Source organism: Podarcis vaucheri (assembly GCF_965113315.1).
Source record: "Podarcis vaucheri genome assembly, chromosome: 9".
Classification (NCBI taxonomy): Eukaryota; Metazoa; Chordata; class Lepidosauria; order Squamata; family Lacertidae; genus Podarcis; species Podarcis vaucheri.
The window spans coordinates 21,207,581-21,233,146 of record NC_138767.1 but is presented as its reverse complement, the minus strand read 5'-3'; the positions used below and the strand labels follow the sequence as shown (position 1 = coordinate 21,233,146).

The 25,566-nt window shown below is 43.4% G+C and overlaps 1 protein-coding gene across 1 annotated transcript in view; it reads left to right on the top strand.

Moving 5' to 3' along the window:
* The window catches only part of STPG2 (sperm tail PG-rich repeat containing 2), a 216,481-nt gene that overhangs the window by 23,780 nt on the left and 167,135 nt on the right, over positions 1-25,566 (top strand). Inside the window, exons 7-9 of the mRNA XM_082238438.1 lie at positions 12,182-12,274; positions 19,803-19,962; positions 22,885-23,048. Of these exons, the coding sequence (XP_082094564.1) occupies positions 12,182-12,274; positions 19,803-19,962; positions 22,885-23,048 (417 nt within the window). The remainder of the gene's footprint in view (positions 1-12,181; positions 12,275-19,802; positions 19,963-22,884; positions 23,049-25,566) is intronic.

Genomic DNA, 25,566 nt, shown 5'->3' with positions numbered 1-25,566 from the left:
GATATCTTATTTGAGTTGACATAGTCTGCTGGGGATACTATTTAGAAATGTTTGTCATATATAGTAGAGTCAGCATTGCATCAACGATGTTGAGGCATGGTGATTGGTACTTTGCATGCAAATTTTCTAGAGGAAATAGATTGGGAATGATGTCATGATTGGCAAGGGAATGGAACTCTCTATAAAGCCTGAACATACTTTTTGATGAAATATTTTACTTTTTGTTGCTATGCTGTGTTGAGCTGCTGGTGACTGGGTGCAGGATACGATTCGTGTACAGTTGAGCCGCAGATTGGTATTGAATATTTCAGAAAGACTTATGTTTTATCAATACTTTTGAAAATTGTATGCTGCATTTTAAAAAAAATGATGCATTCCATTCAGGAGAGGGTTTCTTGCAAGATTTGGTGGGCTTATTTGTCAGAATCAGTAATAGGAATATATTTTTCTAAACTCAGAAAGATGACAGGAAAGAGCAAGGGTGTCAGAGTGAAAGAGACGTCGTAATAAGACTGATGATTGTCTGTAGTACTCATCTTAGCTTTTCAAGCTTAACCCTTTTGTTCATCAATCAGTCAAAACTGGCAGGTAGTGACCATTAGGAGGATTCATTAGCACCCTGCAGCATGTTTGTACAGGGTGACCCACATCTGTCTTCATTAGAAGTTTTCTAGTTGCCAGTAGTGAACAGATGGGTCATTATTGCCTACGTTGCCCTTTGGGTGTACCTGGAGGACAGGCAAAGTCGTCCTAAGCAGGACACACAGTGTTACCTCACAGAGAGCAATCAGCTTATTTTGAATAATATTATTCTAGAAACTGACTTTTGTTGCTCTTTACCTGCTTGTCCTTGGAGCAGGTGAAAAAAGTGCAATCAATGTCTAACATTGTTTTTACAGATTTAATTAACCCCTGGACAACAAATAATCCAGAAATCAGAGGATATGTTTATTTATTTTGTATGTAATAATAACTATTTTTGGTCAGTCAGTTGCATTTTACTCAACTGATTTAAATGTCCTTGATTTTTTTTAAAAAAAGAATTCTCTATTTTTCCAAACTTCAGGAAATGCATGTTATGCGCCTTAAATGTGAGAACTTACAATTTAATAATAATAATAATAAAATTCTTTGAAGGAAATTCCATCTTCACTGTGCAGTCCTATATAGGCCTGGTAAGAAGTAAGTGTCATTGTTAACTGGGCTTTCTCCCAGGAAGATTTGTACAGGATTGCAACCTTAATGTTTTATTTTTCATCAAAGTTTGGAATGTGGACTATTTCCTATTATTCGTGGTCTGGTATAAAAATGTCTTAAAAATATATTCAAAGCTTCTCATAATTTTTGAATATTGTTTAAAATATGCTAATATTTATTTTATTATGTGGATGTTCTGTTTCTTTTGCTGTGGTTCTTGCTGTTTGAAAGGAAGAGGTGTGATTGTATCACCCTGAAAGCAAATTATCTGCTTTGAGAGTTTGCTATCTCTACTTATTTTTGGACATCCCCCAAAATCAGAAAGTGGTATTTTAGGCTGTAATTTAAAAACTTTGTTCTGATCAACTGTAACAAATGAAGCCAGTTCAGTATAGAAGTTTAGAGTGTTAGACTAAAACCTGGGAGAACAGGGTTCAAATCCCCATTCAAGCCATGAAATTCACTGATCCTGGACCGCCTTGCCAGACCACCTTCAGCATATAAGAAGAAAGATAGGATATAAATATAACATAATTTTTTAAAATAATCAAATCTCCCCACATGCTCCATAAAGGCACAGAAATATAAATAACTAGCATAGCACTTTTCACTTACCTAGTGGCTACATGGTGCTAGTTATCACTACTGCTTTTGAAATATCCAAACGAGAAAAAAACAGCTTTTAAAAAAAGCTTGTTTTGCCATCTAGTGTAGCTGTACAGCTGTGTGAAGGAATTGGTTTTCTAAATGTACCTGTTGAAGTTACGGCTGACATTTAGAGCTACTGCTGGCATTTGCAACTTTTATACCTAATGCCATCTTGTGTTATATTGTCAGCCAGGAACATGAGGATTGAGTAGTTTGAAATGCCAATATAAGAGAAAACATATAAGCTCTGAATACCCGTAACTGGTTATAATGTCAAAATCACCCATGACTAGGCTGCATTTGTCTCCATCGTTACTCTTCTGTCTTTCTTTGGAATTCGGCTTTTTAAAAACAAACAAGTATATCTTAATATTTTACACTTCTATGAGCATTATTATGACTAACAGAAAATTATGTTACCGAGTCTATAATTAAAAATAGCTTTGAAGAAAGTATATACCCTTTTTGGGAGGAGAATGTATACCTTCTACAGAAACAAAACAGATACTGTACACAACATAATAATTAGTCCTTTAAATGCAAGCAGCTTGTATGCAAGCTCCTTGTATTTCTTATTGATTGCTGATTATTCATGACTAGCTATTCAGGATTGAGACATTTTAAAGTTTACCAGCCTCCAGAGATTTTATTTCAAGAGTTACCAGTCCCTGAACATTTCAGGGGCTGGACGCTTCCTTTGTTAGTGTAGTGCCCCCATGCAGAAGGGTCATCACAGGGCACTAGCTCACAGCCCCTCAGGGTGAAGACATACCGGTTTATACTTACGTTTATGTGCATTTCATGGATCTGATTTTTTAAAAAATATCTAAATACAGTGGTACCTTGGGTTAAGTACTTAATTTGTTCCAGAGGTCCGTTCTTAACCTGAAACTGTTCTTAACCTGAAGCACCACTTTAGCTAATGGGGCCTCCTGCTGCCACCTCGCCGCTGGAGCCCGTTTTCTGTTCTTATCCTGAAGCAAAGTTCTTAACCTGAAGCACTATTTCTGGGTTAGCGGAGTGTGTAACCTGAAGCGTATGTAACCCGAGGTACCACTGTAGAAGTATCTCCTCAGGATTGAACCTTCAGTTCCCCATGATGTTCTGATGAAAATTATTATTGAGGAAGCTGTTATTTTAATAATAATAAAAAATCAGATAAGTAAATCCATGTGTACATTTAACCTATCTTCTAGGCCCTCGGAGAAATATGTGCTGTCAAAATGAGAGGACACATGGTAGCAAGAAGATGGTTACCATTTTCATTTGTGCCATTGAAATCCGGGGACATACTCATTCCATGTTCTGAAGAGTTATAACCACAACTTACACTTTGTTGCTTTTTAAATAACCTTGTTCATCTCATAGATTTTGTGAGATACAGGCGATAAAAGATGGCAATCTCTTCCGTATTTTGTTAAAGGGTGACCATGTCCTAGAGCTCCTACATTCTAAATGTCTGGCAAGAAGGTAAATATCTCTTGGTATCTGAATGGGTTTAATCCGTTTAATAAAGAATACAATTACCATGATTGTCAGAAATAATACACTCCGGAATGAATAAAGCACTCACTTGTAAAGTTGCAGATACAGCAAATTAATAGGACAATAAAAGTACATGTTTAATATTTCACATGGAGGTGATTTATTTAACAATCACTGGTACTTGGCACATAAAGTGTAGCATTAATTGTTTGTCTTGTATTAGGTGGAGTACTTGGTTTTTATTACTGTCTTCTACTGTTATTTCTGTGATTTAAAATAGATTTCATTTCTGTAATGATAAAGGAAACCAGCAAATGCAGTTTGCTTTCACTTTGCAGAAAGTATCAACATATACTGACTCCTCTTTAGAAAGAAGACAAAAATAAAGGATGGTTATTTTTTGTTCTTGCTTGAGTCAGTTGGCTCCAGGGACAGCTCGGAATCAAAACATGAGCATCCCAATTATGATCAACAGGTTGTTGGAGGATATGGCATTCTATTGAATTAGATTCTTGGTCCATATAGCCTAGTACTGTCAATTCTAAGTGTTTCCCAAGACCTCAGAGCCTTCTCAGCGTTGCTACTTGTAGATAGCTTCAACTGCAGATGCCAAGGTTTGAATCTGGGTTTCTTTTGTGCTGTACCACTGAGCTTTGGCCTCTCCCATTATTTCAGGAGTGGGGTATCTTTGGCTCACAGGTCAAACTTTGCCCACCAGGCCATTTTGGGGAAGCCACACCAACCTGCCCTAAACCTGACATCATACATGCATGGCTCTGTGGACTGGCACAGCTGACATGTGGGAAAACTGGAGCTGGAGGGGTGGTGGAGCTTGGTTGACCAGCCCAGCTGACGTATGCGGAGACCCTTCTTTCCTGCATGTGTGAGCTGTGCCAATTCTACTACCCTTCTCACTCCAGTGAGCTGGAGGGACAGAATGACTTGGTTGACCTGGCATTGCGTGTGTAAATGGGGAGTTGCCTGTATTCAGAAGCAAATGTTTGCAATTCGGACTTTCAGAAACATTGAGATTTGAATTGGGATCTTTGCAGTCACACTCTTAGTGAGTATACACCAACTCTCCTGGCTACAGCTCCCAGTCATCTAAAGCTGTGTTCACACATTTCCTAGTAAGCTCTTGCTTTTCTTTCTGAGCAAAGCTTCTAAGTCAGGGGTGTCAAACTCAAATTCATCGGGGGCCACATCAGCAGTTTGGTCACCCTCAAAGGGCCGGTTGTATCTGTAGGACTATGTGTCCAGTGACACGGAAGTGGTTTCCTGAATGCACGTAAAGTGGAGGTTTCCTGTGTAGAACGGCCGGTGCCGCTAGAGGGCAGACGTTCTCTGGCTTGTAGGCTGCCGTGCATGCACTGAAGAGGCGGCTTTCTTGTGTCAAAAAAAAGAGGCGAGAATAAAAGGTGAAGGCTGGCGGCCGGCGACGGCTACACGGGCCACATGGCGAGGTCTGGTGGGCCGGATTCGGCCCGCGGGCCTTGTGTTTGACACCCGTGTTCTAAGTGATAGCATGAGCCAATTTACTATTGACCCATGCAACTTAATAGAGACAGTTCTGTTGGAAGGTTATCTCTGATAGATATTTTTGTTTCTGATGGATCAGGACATTGGCGAAGACTCATCAGAAACACAAATTTCTGTTACAGTGGTACCTCAGGTTACATATGCTTCAGGTTACATACGCTTCAGGTTACAGACTCTGCTAACCCAGAAATATTACCTTGGGATTACCTTCAGGATGAGAACAGAAATCATGCTCCGGCGGCGCATCAGCAGCAGGAGGCCCCATTAGCTAAAGTGGTGCTTCAGGTTAAGAACAGTTTCAGGTTAAGAACGGACCTCCGGAACGAATTAAGTACTTAACCTGAGGTACCATTGTATTTGGTTGTCTGTGACATCCCTACCCATAACAAACAATTAATAGTTCTATCTTTACTACTCTGCCAGCCAGGTGTGGGGAACCTTGGACCCTCTAGATCAGCCTTTCTCAACCTTGGGTCCCCAGATGTTGTTGAACTACAACTCCCATCACCCCTAGCTAGCAAGGCCAGAGCTCAGGGATGATGGGAGTTGTAGTCCAACAACATCTGGGGGACCCAAGGTTGAGAAACACTGCTATAGATGGTTCTGAACCATAACTTGCATCATCCCCAGCAACCATGGCCAGTGGTCAAGTATAATGGAGTTATAGTTCATCAACATCTGGAGAGTCAAAAGTTCCCCACACCTGCTGTAAGCTAATAGGATGGAAAGGTCCTTGATGATACAAGTCTTGCTTTTCTTAACCGGCCTCACTTGTGACCTGCAGTTTTCGTACATGCTTCCGGATCTTGGGTGTTTTGTAATAGTTTCAATGTTGATGACATTCCAGTACAACAATCTTTCAATTACTGTTGAAGTGAAGAAAATTATATGAACAGTGAATTTTTAAAAAATGACTATGAGCCACAGAGACATTCTTTATGCTACCATAAGTTTGCCGCAGTAGCGGGGATATTTCACAAATACTAGCATGCTTTCTTGAATTACTCTAGAATAATGCTGACATGAATTACTTTCCCCTGAAGATAAAAATGTATTGAGGACATTTGTTGTCAACTGCACAGAGGACAAAAAGCTTTTCTTTTTTTAAAAGTACAAACAATTGAGGCAACCACTGAGGTGAATGCTTTAATGTTTTAGCTAATTAAAATGACTATTATTCTGTTACAATGGTAGCTGCTCCCAGAGGCTCATCGTCACTGTTGCATGACAGTTTTCGCTTGGCTAATTAAAGGAATTTTTCCATGCAAACATGCTTTCATGTCTCCATGTTTTAGGCCTTTTGCAATCATTTCTTTCATAATTGGCTGCATACATCTTACATAAGGATGGTTACGCAACGAACTCAGTAATAATGCAATGTATAAGTTCTGCTTTTGATTTTAAAGTTGATTCCAGCTTTAGGGTTATCTCTATTCCTTTAAAGGTGCTTTCAGAGATCCATATTTATTTCAGCTTCATTTTTGGGTGTCTTCTGAATAAATTCTGCTTTTACCATCAAGTCAATTGATTCAGAGCGGGTACAGACGGCCAGAAATGCTTATATTGCCATATCAGGCATTCTGAAACTATGACGTTATTCTGTCAAGAAATTTAAGCTTCAGAATCTTGGTTGAGTGGAGTGCTGTTTTGAGAGAGTGGGGAAGATTGAAGGTAATGTGACTAGATCCCTGTTTGTCCCCCATGGTGGGCTGCATGAAGTTGCTATTGCCACAGCTGGTGATACTTTCATACCCCGGATTTGTAATTAGATGCTCAGGCGGTAGTACTTGGCAAACTACTACTTATGTTTGTTACTATGACTGAGCAATACTATGGGTGACTATGTAGGTGAATGGGCATGTCTGGTTCTTAGTGGTTTCCACTGAGGTCTTGGGGGCAAATGGAAGGACAAGGCTGTTTGCAGAAGCAAAGCCTGGTCCTCCGAAGAAACTAGGGGCAGTTTTATCTCTGAACCCCAATATACCCTACCCTTTTTGATAAGAAAATTACTTACTTTCCTCTTCCTTGGCAGGCATCCTTTGGGAGTGCATTTTTTCTCTCTGATGTATGAATTGTATTTGAGCCATTAATGTTAGTTTTAAATATCATGGTTTTAAGTGACTTTGTAAATGACTTGGGTAAAGGAATTGAGGGGATGCTCATCAAATTTGCAGATGACACCAAACTGGGCGGGGTAAGCTAATCCTGCAGAAGACAGAATATGGATTCAAGATGACATTAACAGATTGGAGAATTGAGCCAAAACTAACCAAATCAATTTCAATAGGGACAAATTTAAGGTTCTGCATTTATGCAGGAAGAACCGCGTCACAAATATAAGATGGGGGACACCTGGCTTGAAAATGATCCAGGTGTGAAAATGATCCAGGGGTCTTTGTAGACCAGTGTTTCCCAACTGGTGTTCCGCGGCACACTAGTGTGCCGTGAGACATTGGCTGGTGTGCCGTGGGAGGGAGGCGGGCGAGTCGGGCGGTGAGAGGCGGCGGCGGCGAGGATCCGCGTCGAGCCAGGGGCGGCTCCACGGTGGTGGTGCCGAGGTTTCTCTCTCCATTCTCCCCTCACACACACACACAGGAAATAACACAGGATCAGCTGACAGGACCCAGCCAATGGGGCGGCGGCGGGGCAGCGCGTGCAAAAGGGAGGAGCGCGAGACAGCGGACGAGGAGGAGGAGGAGGCCGGCATGTCCGGGCAGCAGCAGCAACAACAGCAGCAGCAACTCCCGGCGACGGCTCCTCAAGCCCCGGGCCACCCTACTCCCTCACCGGCCTCGGCCGCCCTCCTGCTCCACCCGCCGCCGCCTTCCCCGCTGCCGCCGGCCACCTCGGCCCCGCCGCCGCCCCCTCCTCCGCCCGCTATCGCCGCCACCACCACAACAGCCGCCGCCGCCTCAGCTGCTGCCGTCCCTCAGTCCCTCGCTCTGCTGCCTCCTCCCCCCCCCACCCCCAAAGCTTGGAGGTTCCCCGGCAAGGGGGAGGGGAAAAAATTGAAAACTTTCACTTTCATGCGTCCCTCCCGGCGTGACGCTGCGCGCTGACGTCACGGGGCTGTAATGGTGGTGTGCCGCGAGATTTTTTTCATTAAACAGGTGTGCCGTTGCCCAAAAAAGGTTGGGAAACACTGTTGTAGACCACAAGCTTAACATGAGTCAACAGTGTATCTGAAGAAGTGTGCATGCACACGAAAGCTCATACCAAGAACTAACTTAGTTGGTCTTTAAGGTGCTACTGGAAGGAATTTTTTTTATTTTGACTATGGCAGACCAACACGGCTACCTATCAGTAACATGAGTCAACAGTGTGATGCTACAGCAAAGAACAAACAAACCAGATGCTATTCTAGGCTGCATCAACAGATGTATAGTGTCCTGATCAAGGGAAGCAATAGAACTGCTCTATTCTGCTTTGGTCAGATGCCACCTAGAATACTGTGTGCAGTTTTGGGCACTACAATTTAAGAAGATTGACAACATAGGATGTGTGCAGAGGAGGGTAACCAAGATTATCAAGGGTCTGGAAACCAAGCTTAACGAGGAATGATTGAGGGACTTGGATATATTTAGCCTGGAAAAGAGGAGACTGAGAGAAGATGTGACAGCCATCGTCAAATATCTAAAGGGCTGTCACAAGGAAGATGGAGCAAGCTTGTTTTCTTTTTCTGGAATGAGATTCCGACTGAATATCAAGAACAACTTTCTGATGGTAAGAGCTGTTGTACAGTGGAGCAGACTCTCTTGGAAGGTGGTGGACAACTCTCCTTCCTTGGAGGTTTTTAAGCAGAGGTTGAATAAGCTATCTGTCATGGGTGCTTTAGTTAAGATTCCTACATTGCATCGTGTTGGGCTAGATGACCCTTGGGACTCTACAATTCTGTGATTCTAAGCTCCTGAAAGTAGTTGAGTTTCTTTAATGGTCTTTGAATTTCCTTGTAACTATAGTCTCTTAACTTTTTATTGAAAGGGTTCCCTTTCTGAAATTAAATAGGACTGTGTTCGACTTCGTGAGCTCACTTTTAAACTCCATGTTATGCTGAACTGGGTCGTGTTCTGGTCGTCTTTTCAAGTTAAATGCCTTTTGGAAGATAACAAATAGCAATGGTCGTGCAGTATTAAGAGTGTGCTTTTAGGAAGTTTTGAGATGAGTTTAAATGGGAGGGAAAAGGATGTCACAACAGTGAAAGGTTAATACTAATCAAGTTGCATTAGTGAACAAGAAGAGAGACTTCTTAAGAAGTATAAAATATTTATCTGCTGATGGAATTTTCAGTAGGTGAGTTCTCTTAGAATTAATCTTACTTTGATGCTAATTTCTTTATGAATATTTATAACTTCTCCAGTACAATTTGCAATTGCTTTTGTAAAATCTATACATTAGTAGCTGCACTCCTTCTCTCCAGAAGTTAAAATGACTATTGAGACTCTAAGACAGACCCATAAGTTTTTTCCTCTAACCCTGCACATAGTAATGCTAGCAAATATCTAGTATAAGAACCTTCATATATATTTACTGGGCAGAGAGTTTACAAAGGTACTGTTTCTGCACTTATTTAAGCTTAAGGAAATAATAAGGCAGAAAGCAGAACTTCATGCTGATATATCTGCATCTCATTATCTGGTTTGCCAGCATAAACTAGGACAATTGATATATTTTCCCAGTGAAATACAGTCTTATTCTTTTTAATTATTATTATTTGGGGCCACAAAGTGTTCATAATGCAGATATCCAAACCACCCTGCCCCTTACATATTATTGATCGATTGCTAAGGTATTTTTCAATCTTTACTACATAACTTACCATTTACCATTTTAAACTGAATTAAGTCTTTTAAGATTTAATTAGTTCAGTTTTGTCTATACTGAGTGCACTTATTTGCTTTATTAAAACACAGGATGTACTTGAGCCTTGAGTTAACTAAAATTTATGTTGCAATTATGCAAATTAGTACTGCCAATACAAAATCTTTGGTCTGTTGTAAGATGGAAGACTTGCATTAAGCATTAGCCAATCAAGCACTGGAAATTGGTCAGCAAAAGTATTTCTACATCTGTGCCTCCCTCATTAATTCAATGCAACCTTCTGCTATGAGAGACCTATTTTCTCTTAGAGCCTTGGTATTCTAGCCATTTAGCTGAAAGCCCGGTTGAGATAAGAACCATATGGAATGCACTTTAGGTTAATAAGCATTTATTTTAAAGTGTATTTAAATTTGTTTTATGGCACTTCATTGAACAAGAGCAAGTATACTTAATGAGATAAATTTTCATAAATACTCCAGCCCTTACCTTTTGGGCTCATTTTGAAAAAGGAATGATGATTATATTTCAATTTCCATTGCCTATGTGGGGCAGTGGGAGTGTAATTCGAATCTCCATGGGGCCCTGACTGCACACTTGCCTTTAGACTACCTGTCCTGGCTGCCTCGTTGCTTCCTGACCATTGGTCTTGAAAATCTGATGCATATAAGAAACTCTGAGCAGTCTGCCTCATACTCTTCTATAATTGGAGTAACTGGATATTTCATTGTGTGCACAAAGTCAGGCCTTTTCAGAGGTCCATAGGCACCCAGGCCACTCTCGTCTTTTGAACCCCTCTATCTATAATAATAATTTAAAAATTATGTCCCACACAAACAAAATGAAGTACCAAGAAAAAGAGCGAGACAGATATCATTTAACATAAAAGTATGTCTACTACCAAATGACATCTCTTTCCCCATTAATTTTGCAGCCCTAAGCTGAGTGTGTGCGTCGCATTTCATCTGATGTGCATAAGGACAAATTGCAAAACTTATCAAATGCCAAAGTATTAATAATTGTCTGAATCTGAGCCTCCTTTGACCTTGAGATCCAAGACAAATGGCCCTCAAGTCCTGCCCCAGTGGCCCCTTTGCAGAGCATTTCCTACTTTAAGACTGAGTGGCATATACTAGTAAAAGGTAAAGGGACCCCTGACCATCAGGTCCAGTCGTGACCGACTCTGGGGTTGTGGCGCTCATCTCGCTTTATTGGCCAAGGGAGCCAGTGTACAGCTTCCGGGTCATGTGGCCAGCATGACTAAGCCGCTTCTGGTGAACTGGAGTAGCGCACGGAAACGCTGTTTACCTTCCCGCCAGAGCGGTACCTATTTATCTGCTTGTACTTTGACGTGCTTTCAAACTGCTAGGTGGGTAGGAGCTGGGACTGAGCAATGGGAGCTCACCCCGTTGTGAGCTCACTCCGTCGTGGGGATTCGAACCACCGACCTTCTGATCAGCAAGTCCTAGGCTCTGTGGTTTAACCCACAGCGCCACCCGCGTCCCTGGCATAGACTAGGGTGGAGAATTGGATGTGGTTAGATGCTAACTCCCTGTAGTCCCAGCCCCATGTTCACGGACGATGGAGGTACAGCAACATATGGATTTCCACAGTTCCTTACCCTTACAATAGATCCTATTTATGTTGCACTTCACCTTTTTCCAGTTATGTTCCCTCCTGCACACCAGGAAAAACCGGTCGGGGATGTATACATAGTTGTTGTGTTTCACAATTTGAAAGCAAAATATTTTGGTGTTGCAGAATCTTGTTTGTGCATTCAAAAGTGGTGTGGGTAGAATGAAGCATTCTTGGCACTGAAATACCTTCCTTCTGCCGCCATGTTGATAGCAACTGTAAGCAGTGCTATTTTTCTAGAAAAAGAGGTACCAGAACTCTCCATGAACACCTCCTTTACTCTCTTATAATGGCAATGGAACCTACCTTAGAGGTATCAGAACTGAGTTCCAGTGAGTTCCAGCTGAAAAAAGGGCCTGACATTTTGCAATGTGGATGATCTTTCTCGGTTGAGAGGAAGGAAGCTATGGGCTGGCTTCTCTGCAATCTGTTGTTATTTCAGGGTCTTGGTTGACACTGGAAGCTGTTTGCATGTTGGAAGGAAGGATCTTTCATTGCTTATTCGCTGTGCTGTTTGATCTTTGCCCTTGGCTGCAATTTTTCAGAATCTCAGTAGTGAAAAGAAACATCCCATATCTCCTCAAAATGTGACTATAAAGCTGATTCACATAATTGCCTAAAACATTTTACTTTTGAAAGCTTTGGATTATTTCTGTGATTTGAGTTCTATGTTCTGTGGTTTTCTCAGGGTTTTCTCTTTCGTTAAGTTTCTTAAAGGGAAGCCTTTTATCACAATTATTTAATGTATTTATATTCCACCTTTCTGTCACTGCTCTTGTTCCAGAGTTAACACAGCCTGCCATACAAAGTGCGTGCTGCATTTTATGCTATTTCAGTCATAGTTGTTATAACTGTTTTGCAGGGTGTTCCAGGTCCTGGCCAGTATTACATAAGAAGTCAGTTTGAGAAACCAGTTAGTGCAACACGAAGTGCTCCTTTCCTTTCACTTGCCCAAGTAAGAAGTAATATAGCTCTTTTTCTTTCTTTTTTCATTTTCCATAATATTGTTACATTTATCTGAGCAGTGAGAAGTTCCAGGGATGGCATTACAGTGGTACCTTAGTTCTCAAATGTAATCCATTCTGTAAGTCTGTTCGACTTCTGAAATGTTCGAAAATCAAGGCACAGCTTCTGATTGGTGCAGGCCCCCTGGAAACAATAGCCAACAGCTGCACCAGGCTTTGAAAATGTTTGAAAACTGGAACACTTACTTCTGGGTTTTCAGTGTCCTGGAGCCGAAATGTTCGAGTACCAAGGTGTTCAAGAACCAAGGTACCACTGTGCATGAATTTATTTCCTTTGCATAGGAGAGCACAGTGGAGATTTCTGGTACCTTTGTGATAACTTTTTACCGGTGTATATAAACACTGATTGTGGAAGCATGTACATTCCTACAGCAGGTACCAGAAATGCTAATCTTGTAACAAATTTCCAAAGTACAGCACTGTACAGCGCCGGATATGCTTCTTTTATCCTAGTTTAAAATCTCAAGCTTCCTCTGCCTCTTTTCTTTCTATCCCCAAATTTATATTACTCCTCCATACTCAGACAGAGGACTGGGCCTACCATTAGGCACCAGATGTGAAGCAGTTGCCTCGGGTGGCAAATGTGGGGCAGGCAAGAAGTTGTAGAACAGAGCTGTGTGTGCCCCCTGCAAGCTGTCTTGCTGACCATTGGTATTGTCAAAATAAAAAAATTCCTTCCAGTAGCACCTTAAAGACCAACTAAGTTAGTTCTTGGTATGAGCTTTCGTGTGCATGCACACTTCTTCAGATACACATGCACACGAAAGCTCATACCAAGAACTAACTTAGTTGGTCTTTAAGGTGCTACTGGAAGGAATTTTTTTATTTTGACTATGGCAGACCAACACGGCTACCTATCTGTATCTGTCATTAGTATTGTGGAGGATGCTGTCCCATCAGTAAGATTCATCTGCCAATCTAGACAGCTTCTGTTCATGAAATTGGTGAGGGACTACCATCTTGTCCTTTGCCCTAGGCAGCAAAAATGTATTGGGCCTACCTTCTCATAGAGATTTGGCATTCCAGATTCCTGGCCATTAAGGACCATCAGCACCTTGTTTAGCCTCTGATCGCACACATCAGGTGACATTATGCAACGGCATAGTTATCGGCCCATGCACAACATTCAAGATAGCCATACTCATTTCTAATACAGTAGCATAAAATGAAATTCTGGAAAAAATGTGATTGCATCAACATATTGCCCATCCTTTTAGCTGCCTCTTCAGAGTATTGAAGCTCAGATGTTGCTCCTCTGCAGAATGTTACCTATTAAGAGCCTTGACTATTCATTTGGTTAAATCAGTATAACCAGCTAAAGTCAATCAACAGACAAGATGCATCTTGTTGCTTGTTGCTCTCAATTTCTGGCTTGCAAAGCTCTGACAAGTATATTAAAATATGTTTTATATTATACACCAGTGACTTTCTAGTGAGCACTACATAAGCCACTTGCAGTCAGGAAATGATTCCATCAATAAAACTTGTGATATATAAATCACAAGTTAACTTGTCAATTTATAAATGCTACCTTTATTTTTAAGGATGGCCAGAATTCCCATCACAGAGTGCATGCTTTGAATGCGGAAAGGTCTCAGATTCAGGCGCAGTTAAAAAGCACTCAGTTGCAGCACTGGAAAAGAGCTCTGCTGGGATCTTTGAGTAGATACACCTTGTTTAGTTTTGAAAACAGGAAAAATATTGATTAAAATAAAGAAAGACAAATGGTTTGACTCAATGTAAGACAATAAAATATGTCCTTTTAGTTTATTGCTATTAGATTGAGAAAGCTGTTTTTAGACAAAGTTGGGATCTTTCTACCTACATAGCTATTTGAAGGGATTGCTTGCCATTGATTTATTTTCTGTCAGGGAACTGACATCGGAGGAAAGGGAAGTGGTAGGGCTCCCAGAGACTGGGAGAGAGTCAACAGCCAAAGCAGGGACCAGCAGGGGGAGCGCGGGGTCTCTGGAGGAGGATCTCAGTAATGCTGAGAGAGACGCAGCAGCCCAGGCAGGAAGCAGAAGGGGAGAGAAAGGGGTGAGAGACACTTCGAGCGAAAATAGCGGGGAGGTGTCAGAAGCAACTGCAGGGAGACCTATGCTTCGCCGGAAGCTGTCACGTCGTGAGTCCAGGAGACGCGTTTCCGTTAAGGAACTTCTTTGCTGGAAGCGCTTCCGCAGACAGCCACTGTCGGACTCTACAAGTGACTAGAGCAGACATGTCTGAGGAGCTCTGTCACACACAGAGGTTTGTGGGGTCGCACAAACTCTGAAGGGGCATTATTTTAAGCACAAGCAGCTAATCATCCCCTGACAGCAGTCCGACAGTCTCTGTACGCTGCCTGTGCAGGAGAAGGCATCATGAGCGACCCAGCAGGAGCCGGAGCCGCAGGGGGTGGAGCTGGTCCAAGCTTGGAAGACAGATACCGAGCATTGGAGGTCCAACTTGCGCTGCAGACGGCGAGGCTCGAGGAGAGGAGGGCTCAAGATGCAGACAAGAAGGGGAGAACCACTCAGTTCCCCAGAAAGGTACCAGGATTAGTGCAGAAGTTTGGGGGGGACCCCAAGGATTACCATGCCTTCAGGACTGAAATGCAATATGCCCTGAATGTGCAGTTTGATGAGTTCCCTGATGAGGAATCCCGAGTTGCTTTCGTAATTGGGCATCTTGAGAAGGGGGCGCGAGATTGGGTTCGACCCCTGATGGCAACGCACAACGATATCCTGAAGGACACTATGAAATTCTTTCGTGCAATGGATATCATGTTCTCCAGCGATATTGAGGAGGGGGTAGTGCGCAGACAGCTAATGGCTTGCAAGCAGGGAAGCAGATCTGTCCGTGAGTACTGGACTGAATTTACCATGCTGATTCACAGATTGGGGTGGGATTTATCGGCAGCACCCATTCAGATGCTATTTGAAGAAGGTCTTTCTTCAGCTGTGAAAGACGAGCTGGCCAGGAGCCCCAGGGCGGTGTCTATGGATCAGCTGACCAAATCTGCGCTGACCATTGGAGCGCGCCAGGAGGCAAGAGCCTTGGAGAGGCGGGAAGGGAGAGGGGAACGTTGGAAGGAGTTACGCATTCCAGACATTCCTGAGCCAGCTTTCCCGCCGGCAGAGCCGATGGAAATCGGAACAGCCCGCGCGCGCGCAGTTTCAAAGCCCAGTGAGGGGGCGAAGAAGGAGGGAAAGGGACCCCGGAAATGCTATCTCTGCCAACAGCCAGGCCACTTTGCCAGAGTCTGCCCCCAGAGGAAGGAATGGCAAGGGATGGTGGGAACTGTTGAGGGGGAAGAGCAGGGAGAAACGGAGCAGGTAAAAGCCAACGCCTGGTTGCCAGCAGGGCACTGCAGCCAGGCCAAAGAGCAGTGAAAGTGCCCCTTCCCCAAGTGCCAGTGCCAGAAGCTCCTCGACCTGCTCTAGTGATTGAAGTGTCGCTAGAGTTGCAAAATGGACACCCCCTAAAAATAAAGGCGCTGTTGGACTCAGGCAGCTCCTGCAATTTCATGAGCAAGGAGTTTGCTGCTGAACACCAGATACAGACTATCCCCTTAAGCAACCCCCTGCAGGTGACCACGATCGATGGCAGAGAACTGTTGGGAGGAGGCGTCAGCTTGCAGACCATCCCAATGATAATGAGGGTGGCAAGGCACACAGAACTGATAGCGTTTAATGTGGCCACCTTGGGAGGCGCTCCCATTATTTTGGGAATGAGCTGGCTAGCCCTACATGATCCGCTGGTGGGCTGGCATCAAAGAGTGGTTTCCTTCGGTTCCGCACATTGCTTAGAACACTGCAGGGGGGAAAAGGGGTCAGCAGGGGCCCAAGCCACCCTAGCAGGGACGGAAGTGATGGAGAAGGGGAAGGTGCCATCACAGTATGCTGATCTCAGCGACGTGTTCAGCGAGAAGGAGGCTGACCAACTACCCCCGCATAGGCCCTTTGATTGCCAGATCAATTTACTCCCTGGAGCACAGCTTCCTGTAGGCAGGTTGTATGCCATGTCAGACAGGGAGATGCAGGAGTTGCGAGCGTTCATTGACAAGAACCTGAAGAGAGGCTTCATCAGAGAGTCCAAGGCAGCGGGGGGTAGCCCAGTGTTTTTTGTGGATAAAAAGAACACGGACAAGCCGAGACTGGTATGTGACTTTCGGGCCCTAAATGCAGTGACAGAGCCGGTGGCTTTTCCTATGCCCAGGATTGATGATATTTTGACCAGGGTGCGAAAAGGAAAGATTTTTACAAAGCTGGACCTAAGGGGGGCGTACAACCTGATACGTATAAGGAAAGGGGATGAATGGAAGACCACCATGTTCACCCCTTTGGGGGCATTTGAATATCTCGTTATGCCTTTTGGATTACAAGCAGGCTCCGCGTGTTTTCAAGCCTTTATGAACCATGTACTGGGGCCTTTGCTCTACAGGAATTGCGTGGCCTTCTTAGATGACGTGTTGGTGTATTCGGAGAATGAGGAGCAACATGTGAGAGACGTCAGAGAAGTGTTGAGCAGGCTGCAAGCCAACAGACTGTGGGTGAAACTGGAGAAGTGTCAGTTTCATACCAAGGAGGTGGAATTCCTGGGGTACCGCTTGTCAGACAAGGGGTTGGCCATGGACCCCGGCAAGGTTCAAGCGGTGCTGGAATGGAAAACCCCCAAGACTAAGAAGGATGTGCAGAGGTTCCTAGGGTTTGGAAACTTTTATCGTAAGTTCATCCGAAACTTCGCTCACCTGACGGCGCCCATCACGGACTGTCTCAGCAGCAAAAAGAAGTTTGTTTGGACGGGGGAGGCGGAGCGAGCGTTTGAGGAACTGAAAAAGGCCTTCGCCTCTGACGAACAACTTCTACATGTGGATTTACAAAAAAAGCTGAGGGTCGAAACAGACGCTTCTGACAGAGCCATAGGGGCGGTGCTTCTTCTGCAGCCGGGGAAGGAGGGGTCCGAGTGGCGACCGTGTGCCTTCTTTTCGCGAAAGCTGAACAAATCTGAGAGAAACTACACGGTGTACGACCGGGAACTTCTTGCGATTTATGAGGCCTTCCGGAGATGGAGGCACCTACTAATTGGTGCACAACAGAAGGTGCAAGTGTGCACGGACCATAAGAATCTAGAGTATTGGAGAACTGCGCGAGTGCTCAACCAACGGCAGTTGAGATGGGCCCAGGAGTTCTCCAAATTTAACTTTGAGATTTGTTACGTACCAGGCCAGGAGAACGTTAGGGCGGACGCTCTCTCACGCAAACCTGAATATTTGGAGGGAGAGGGTGCACCCGAAGAGACCCATGTCATTCCCGAGGATCGCTGGGTGTGTGGGGCGGCATTGGTGGGGCTAAGGGAACTGATAGAGGGAACGGTGCAGGATGAATATGCCCAGGACAAACTCAGGGGTCTCAGGAGGGAGGGAGACAAACCCGGGGGTTTTGAGGAGAGAAACGGGGCGTTGTACTACAAGGGAGCGTTATACGTACCTGAAGGAGAATTGAGGGAAAAGGTACTCAAGCAACTGCACGATAGCCCCACAGCAGGGCATTTTGGGCAACACAAAACCATGTGGCTGGTTACCAGGGAATTCTGGTGGCCCAAGGTCAGGGAAGATGTGCGGGAGTATGTGAGAGGGTGTGACCGATGTCAACGAGCCAAGGGGGAGAGGCGGGCACCGGCAGGTTTATTAGAACCACTACCCACGCCGGAAAGACCATGGGAGGCAGTGGCAATAGATTTTATGACTGATCTGCCCAGGTCCAAAGGGAAGACAGCCATTATGGTTGTGGTAGACCTGTTAACCAAGATGGCCCACTTTATAGCCTGCTCACATGCGGTCACAGCAGAAGAAACCGCTAAATTGTTTGTGGAAAATGTGTTTAGATTGCATGGTGCCCCCTTGAGGGTGGTTTCGGACCGAGGGAAACAATTTACTTCCAGGTTCTGGAGGAAGCTCATGAGCTTATTGCATGTAGAGGTGAATTTTTCCACTGCCCGCCATCCAGAAACCAACGGGCAGGCGGAAAGAGCTAATGGTGTCCTCCAGCAATATTTGAGGTGTTATGTGAATGACAGAGAGAATGATTGGGTGGAGAAGCTGGCGTTGGCAGAATTTGCCTATAACAATGCGGAGAACGTGTCCACGGGAATGAGCCCTTTTTTGGCCAATCACGGGTGTCATCCCCGAGCCTTCCCAGGGGGGGAGGGGGAGAACTGGAGCGTTCCAGCCGCAGAACAGTTCGTTGAAGAAATGGAAGCGATCCATCGCCAGCTCCAACTTAATTTAAACAGGGCGAAGGAGGAATATAAGAGGCAGGCAGACAAAACCAGAAGGGAAGGAGAAAGCATTAGGGTGGGGGACCAGGTGTGGTTGTCCACCCAAGGGTTACCATTTAAAGGAGGTTGTAAGAAGTTAAGACCCAAAAGGCTGGGCCCATTTGAAGTCACGCAACAGGTCAACCCAGTGGCTTTCAGACTCCGGTTACCTAACCACATGAAGTTACACCCAGTGTTCCACAGATCATTGCTGTCACCGTATATAGGGGACAGAGAGGGGAGGGTCAATAGGGGACCAGCTATGGAGGAAAAAGAACACAGCTACCATGTAGCGGAGATTCTCGATTCCAGGTGGAGGGGAGAGCAAGTAGAGTATTTGGTAATGTGGGAAGGGGAGCCGGAGTCGGAAAACACCTGGGTCAGGGCAGAGGATGTAGATGACGAGGTTTTGATTGAAACTTTTCATCAGAGATTCCCTCGGAAACCCCAGCCAGTGGCGAGGTTCCGGAGGGAATACTTCGCCACCACCGACGAAGAAGAAGAGTTGGAGGGGTTCGCTGATTCCGAGGTGGAAGAGGATTCAGCGAGTCGGAACGAAGACCGATGGAGGGAAATGTTCGAGACGTCGGAAGATGAAGAGGATTCTTTTAGGGGTTTCAGCTCCTCACCGCCCAGAGGAGAGAGTAGGGGCGGGGGAGAGGGGGGCCCTGGAGGGGAGGTGGATGTCAGGGAACTGACATCGGAGGAAAGGGAAGTGGTAGGGCTCCCAGAGACTGGGAGAGAGTCAACAGCCAAAGCAGGGACCAGCAGGGGGAGCGCGGGGTCTCTGGAGGAGGATCTCAGTAATGCTGAGAGAGACGCAGCAGCCCAGGCAGGAAGCAGAAGGGGAGAGAAAGGGGTGAGAGACACTTCGAGCGAAAATAGCGGGGAGGTGTCAGAAGCAACTGCAGGGAGACCTATGCTTCGCCGGAAGCTGTCACGTCGTGAGTCCAGGAGACGCGTTTCCGTTAAGGAACTTCTTTGCTGGAAGCGCTTCCGCAGACAGCCACTGTCGGACTCTACAAGTGACTAGAGCAGACATGTCTGAGGAGCTCTGTCACACACAGAGGTTTGTGGGGTCGCACAAACTCTGAAGGGGCATTATTTTAAGCACAAGCAGCTAATCATCCCCTGACATTTTCTCTTGTGTTTCTGTAGAGATTTGCACCTGTGAAATCAACTGCCCCAGCTCCTGGCACATATAATGAAACTCGCTACGCTCTTGAGTCCTTGAAGAAAGCGACTAAAACAAAAAACATTCCATTTGGCAATACAGCTGTTCGATTCACCCAAGACCACAGGCTGCGAAAAAGTCCAGGTTTGCAGTAATTAATGTAAACAAGTGGGATGAGGAGCAAAATATCTTCACCCTCTAAGAGGAGTGCTCCAGGCAGCCTGCAGCAGGAACCTTGAGGTGTTGTTCAGGCCTCCATTGTGTGTATGTGCTATGGCTTTTCAGGAGGGCATAAAGGGAAACTTCAGCATTTTCCTTATTTATATATTGTGATGTTTCTGGAGAGTGAGAAAGAGAAAAGTGTCCCTCTTCCTTTTTTTACTCCTGAAGCATCCCTTATTAATGCAGAGAGTACAGTGGTACCTTGGGTTAAGTACTTAATTCGTTCCGGAGGTCCGTACTTAACCTGAAACCGTTCTTAACCTGAAGCACCACTTTAGCTAATGGGGCTTCCTGCTGCGCCGCCAGAGCATGATTTCTGTTCTCATCCTGAAGCAAAGTTCTTAACCTGAGGTACTATTTCTGGGTTAGCGGAGTCTGTAACCTGAAGCGTATGTAACCTGAAGCATATGTAACCTGAGGTACCACTGTATAGCCTTTTCCCTTCATACATGGTCTATATCTCCATAATGCGAATCCCTACTCCAATATGAAACTGCCAGGGTCTTAAGCAGATCAGTTACATCTTTCTTTGACACCTCCAGCTTATGTCCCTGCTCTTCACTTAACTTCTTCCTTAGCACTTTTGCATGCTAGGCAGCATGGGGTTAAGCATTTTTCTTTTAAGTTATACACTTATTTATTTCAGGATACCTAGGAAATCTTCTAAGCGTTTGGGTGGTCCTATTTCACTTCCCAGCCAATAAGCAACCAACCACCTGAGTTCTCTGCTGAAAGGAAGTATTTGTCTGGTGTTAAGTTCATGTGGTTCAGGATAAATAATCAGTGAAGATAGCAATGGACCTGGATTTGTATTACAAAACAATACATTCCGCATAGTGATTAATGTACATAATGATGCGGAGCTGAATTGTAAAACTGAATCTGAGTAGTAAAGCCCGGTCTCAAATAGTTCAGGATACAATAAGATTATGCCTTGTTTTCGAGAGGACTTCAGAAACCATGACTTTCAAATATGGGTTGTTTTCCAATACAAATAAGATGAGGTCAGGACATATATGGATGTCTCGGAAGAGGTGACTACAAAGTCATCTCATTGTGTAATGGTTGTGTAAATGATAATAAAAAGTTTTTTATGCAAAAAATGAGAATGGGCCAAAGTGGGTTGCATGTGAAAGTTTTTCTTGTACTGCTGATTCCAGCTATATTACAATGCTTGTTCAAATATCAGCATATAAGCAATGTTTGTGCCACTGATGGATTTGGAAGTCATATGTATACTTCTAATATCAGTATTGTTTGAACTGTCCTTTTGGCAGTATTTGCTAAATCATATAGTTAAATAATAGCCTTGCTTCCCTCTGCCTACCCAAATACAAGCTTAGCAGTTTTATTAGAAACACATTAATGAAAGCACATAAAGTGACAGAAAGTTGCTTGGAGTTTAGATGGTTTTGATGATTGTGAATGGGCTTATTGCTATTGTTTTCCCTGTGTTACCATAGCAGGTGATCAGGAACTTAACCAAAGAGCTTGATGGTCTATATTTTAGGCTTCAGTTTCTCCCATACACAGCAAGGGTTGGTTGCTAGAAACTGAAACAGCTAGAAACGGAATTATACAACATGCATTGAGACAGAGGTAGAAAGTTTAAGTGAGGTTGACCAAAAAAGACGCTGTCTTTGAGTGCTGTTGCTTCTTGGGAAGTCAAAACAGGATTAGTTGTTGTATTACCTACTGTAGCTTCAGCTGGGCTCCACTTGTATGCTTGTAGAAAGACACCATGTCTCTAATACTGTCTCTCCACCAAAGGAAACTAAGCTCTGTAACACAACCCGTTGAGTTATTTCTACAACTCAAGGAAATGGGAGGTGCATAACAGTATGCTAAAGCAGAACTACCACAATTCAGCTCACTGAGACTAACTTTTAAATAAGAGCACATAGTATTACAGCTGTAGAGTTTTACAGATATATAATTTATGAATATTTTCTTGCCATTCAAAGAAGTGGGTCTTTATTGTAAATATATACCACAGTTTCCATTGAGTTCCCCGCGTATTCCTTCACATCTGACAAGGTCACCCTTGTTGACAGTCAGAAAAAGCTATTTATCCTTGTGTTGCAGATCACGCTAGTTATCCTAAGATTCTAGAGGTCATCAGCACTATAATATGACAGTCACTTCCTAAGACAAATAGTACCTATTAATGGTATTCCCAAGAGTGCTCTCTCTCCCTCTCTCTCTCTCAGAGCACTTTGAGTGAGCTGTGTATAAACAAGACAACTGAATGAGATACTTGCAGAAACTAGGGGAAGGGTGGAATCTAGTATGAATGAACGGTTTTCCCAGTAATTTCTAGATTCGTCCTTTTTTAAAACATTGTATGAAAGCAAATGTAAATAACCTGAAATGTATCAAAGGGTATAATGTTTGGTGACCCTTTGTATATTTTTGAGCTGCCTACCATGAAAACATGCTAATGATGTATTTCTCATTCTGCTCATTTCCCTTCTATTGCACCTCTCCTTGTACTCTGTCCTTGAACAGAAGTCTTTGCTTTCGTCCTCTAATCTGCAAGAAATGTGGCCTACCATTTATCTTCAGCATAAGCCTCTCTTTGCTGAGTACAACATTTGATCGTGTCCTCAGTCTGTTAAATGTGGACCTTCTTAACTGGCAAAGATGTGGGTTTTCTTTTTCTTTTACAATCCAAAGTAGTTATAGTGCTGTGCTATATGTGTATGTGTATATAAGCGTATTGTTTTATTTTTGTATAGCACTTTTGCCCTTTCTCCTACAATTCCCGTTTTAACTTAATTGTCTGTGGTAAAAGAATTAAGTAACAGCTATTATGCTTACAGAATTTCATTGTATGCTGTGCAGGTCCTGCATTCTATAATATTCTCAACCACAGCATTGCAACAGAAAGTCTTAAAAAGGCTGACATGGAAAAAAAGAAAAAGGGAGCATTTGGTTCTTCAGTTCCTAGACTCTTATATTTAGTCAAGAGAGAAGCTTTTACTACTCCTGGACCAGCTGATTATCAGGTAGATTGGTTTTCTTTTTCATGTTAAAAATGGAGCCCAAATAACTTGTGGTACAGTCCTGTGTATCTTTACTCAGCAGTAAGTCTCTATGGGCTTAAAGGGGGTTACTTCCTGGTAAATGTGTTTAGAATTGTAGTGTTAATCTACTTTGTCTATAATCCAGAGATGTCTTGTGCCAAGAAAAAACATTTCTTTTCTTGCAAGCCTTTGGCCAATTAAACCATCTATGGGCTTTTAAACTGTGTGTGTAGGTTACTGGTTTTTTGGCTTTTTTTACTATGGTATGTATTTTAGTGTTTTTATATTGTAAACTGCCCTGTGATTCTCAGATGAAGGGCGGTATAAAAACAAAACAAAACCTCAAATGAGAGTAAGTGCTGAATTCTTTATTTAGCAAAAGCCAGTTGTACATGAATGTAGCAGCAGTAGATAATCAGTTCTGCAAATAGAGAATACGTCTGTCAACTGCTGTTAGTATGATAACTTAATGGAGCACCTGTTTTCAAAGGGATTGCAAAGCTGTGGCCATCCAGAAGATGTTGCAAAGCATTTCCCATAATCCTTGCCCATTGGTTATGTTGGCTGGGACTGATGAGAGTCCAAAAACATCCGGAGGGCCACAGGTTTCCCATCATCTCTGCCTTACATCTCTGAATACCAGGTGCTGGGAATAAACAAAAAGGGATCTGTTGCTTTCATGCTCTACTGATGGGCTTCCCAGAGGCTATCTGGCCATTATTGGAAATAGGATCCTGGAATGGATGGACCTGTGGTCTGATCTACCAAAGCTATATTTGTTTTCATCTGTAAAGAGGCAAGTGAACAGCAGGTGCTTGTGCATCTTTTGTGGGGAAGGTTGGTCTGATAGAGTCCAGTGTAAGCAGACTAGCCAATTTAGTGTTCCTCCCTCTGCTCCTTCACTTAGAATTGTAAGATTGAGTTTCCAACTCAGCTGTTTCAGTCTCCTCTTTCTGTTCTCACCTTGCTTTTCTGCTCTACACTGTTCAGGCTGCCCTTTTATGCATATTTACTTTGGCCTCCACAGTCACTTACGGACTCACTGTTAAGACCGTGTTCATGGAAGACAATCTTACTTGGTTACAAGTGACCGTCGAAGAAGAAGATTTACTATGGAGTTAGCTCCACTGAATTCAGTGGGATCTAACTTTCCAGTAAATTTTCATAGGGTTACCAGACTTTGCATTGGGCATTACTACCTCTGAGCACCTACTGGGAGACAGAAATGTGCAGTACACAGGAGCCAAGCTTCATCAAACAGAAACTAGGGAATTGGCTTACAGTTATATAGGAAAACAAAAAAGAATACTGTGGCAGCTTAAAAACTAGCAAGTTTATTGTGGCATAAGGTTTCATAGACTTTCATGACTGCAATCCATGGGATATTACACCACAGTAAATCTGTTAGGTTTTAAGGTACAACAGTACACACTCTTTTTTTTTTTTGCTGTAACAAACCAAGACGGCTTTCCCTCTGGAAAGTACATGTGAATAATCCTTTCTGAATGAGAAAAATCTCTCTATAAAAGAAATAGGTTCTACTGTGGTTTAAAGAACGACATAGACCATCTTGTAAATACAGAGAAAATAAGTAACTAGTTATTAGAAAATAACTTACATTTCCACACTACAGTCAAATTAGAAGAATAGTAAACCTACACTATTTCTCACGTGGTGTCAATTAATTAGCATAGGATCTTTCACTCCATATTATCAAACATATTAAGTATGACTACCTAAGAGCCCCATTAACATTCCCTGACAGCTGATTTAACAGAATTATAATCATAAGGGGAAGAACTGAATACATATTACCAAATATGCTAGTTGTAGGGACAATTTTCAGCAGCATGTCTCAGATGCAAATACTTTCCCCCCTTAGGTCTTAATCAAGCTGAATAGCTAACATATATTATCATTAGAAGTTATTATAGATAAATTTAGAGATAGGTCTCATGATAGCGGAAGGGAGAAGGGGGTTGGATATGCTATTAACATTTCTTACTGGGGCAAAGTCATCAAATATTTTTCTTCAGCTTTCAAAATGAGCTTATTAAAAATAATCCAAAACAAAATGCATAACTAAAAAGTATCTTGCATTTCCTACATAACACAATGTTTGCAAAAAGTTTTCAAAATCCAACTCTTGGCTCTGTAAGGTTATATAGTTTCTCCAGAGAGACAATTGTCAGGTGACAAATTTTAAACACTTACAATGAATTACCATAAATCACAATAATATTAAATTAATTATATTTGCCTGTTTTGCATGGCCTGGTGTGCTGTCTACCAAGGGGATTGTCAATTTTAATTTTTGCGGGGGATTATTTTTGTAGAACTCTGTCAAGGACAGTGGTGTAGCAATCCCCACCGGCGCCTGGGGTGGAGCAAAGTTGTTGCGTAGCTGCATCCCCCCAAACGCCCAGCAGCCACAGTGCCAAACTCAAGCTCCCCTGCTGTGCTGCCCTATGCCCCCACCCACCTGGTGCAGACAGCACTC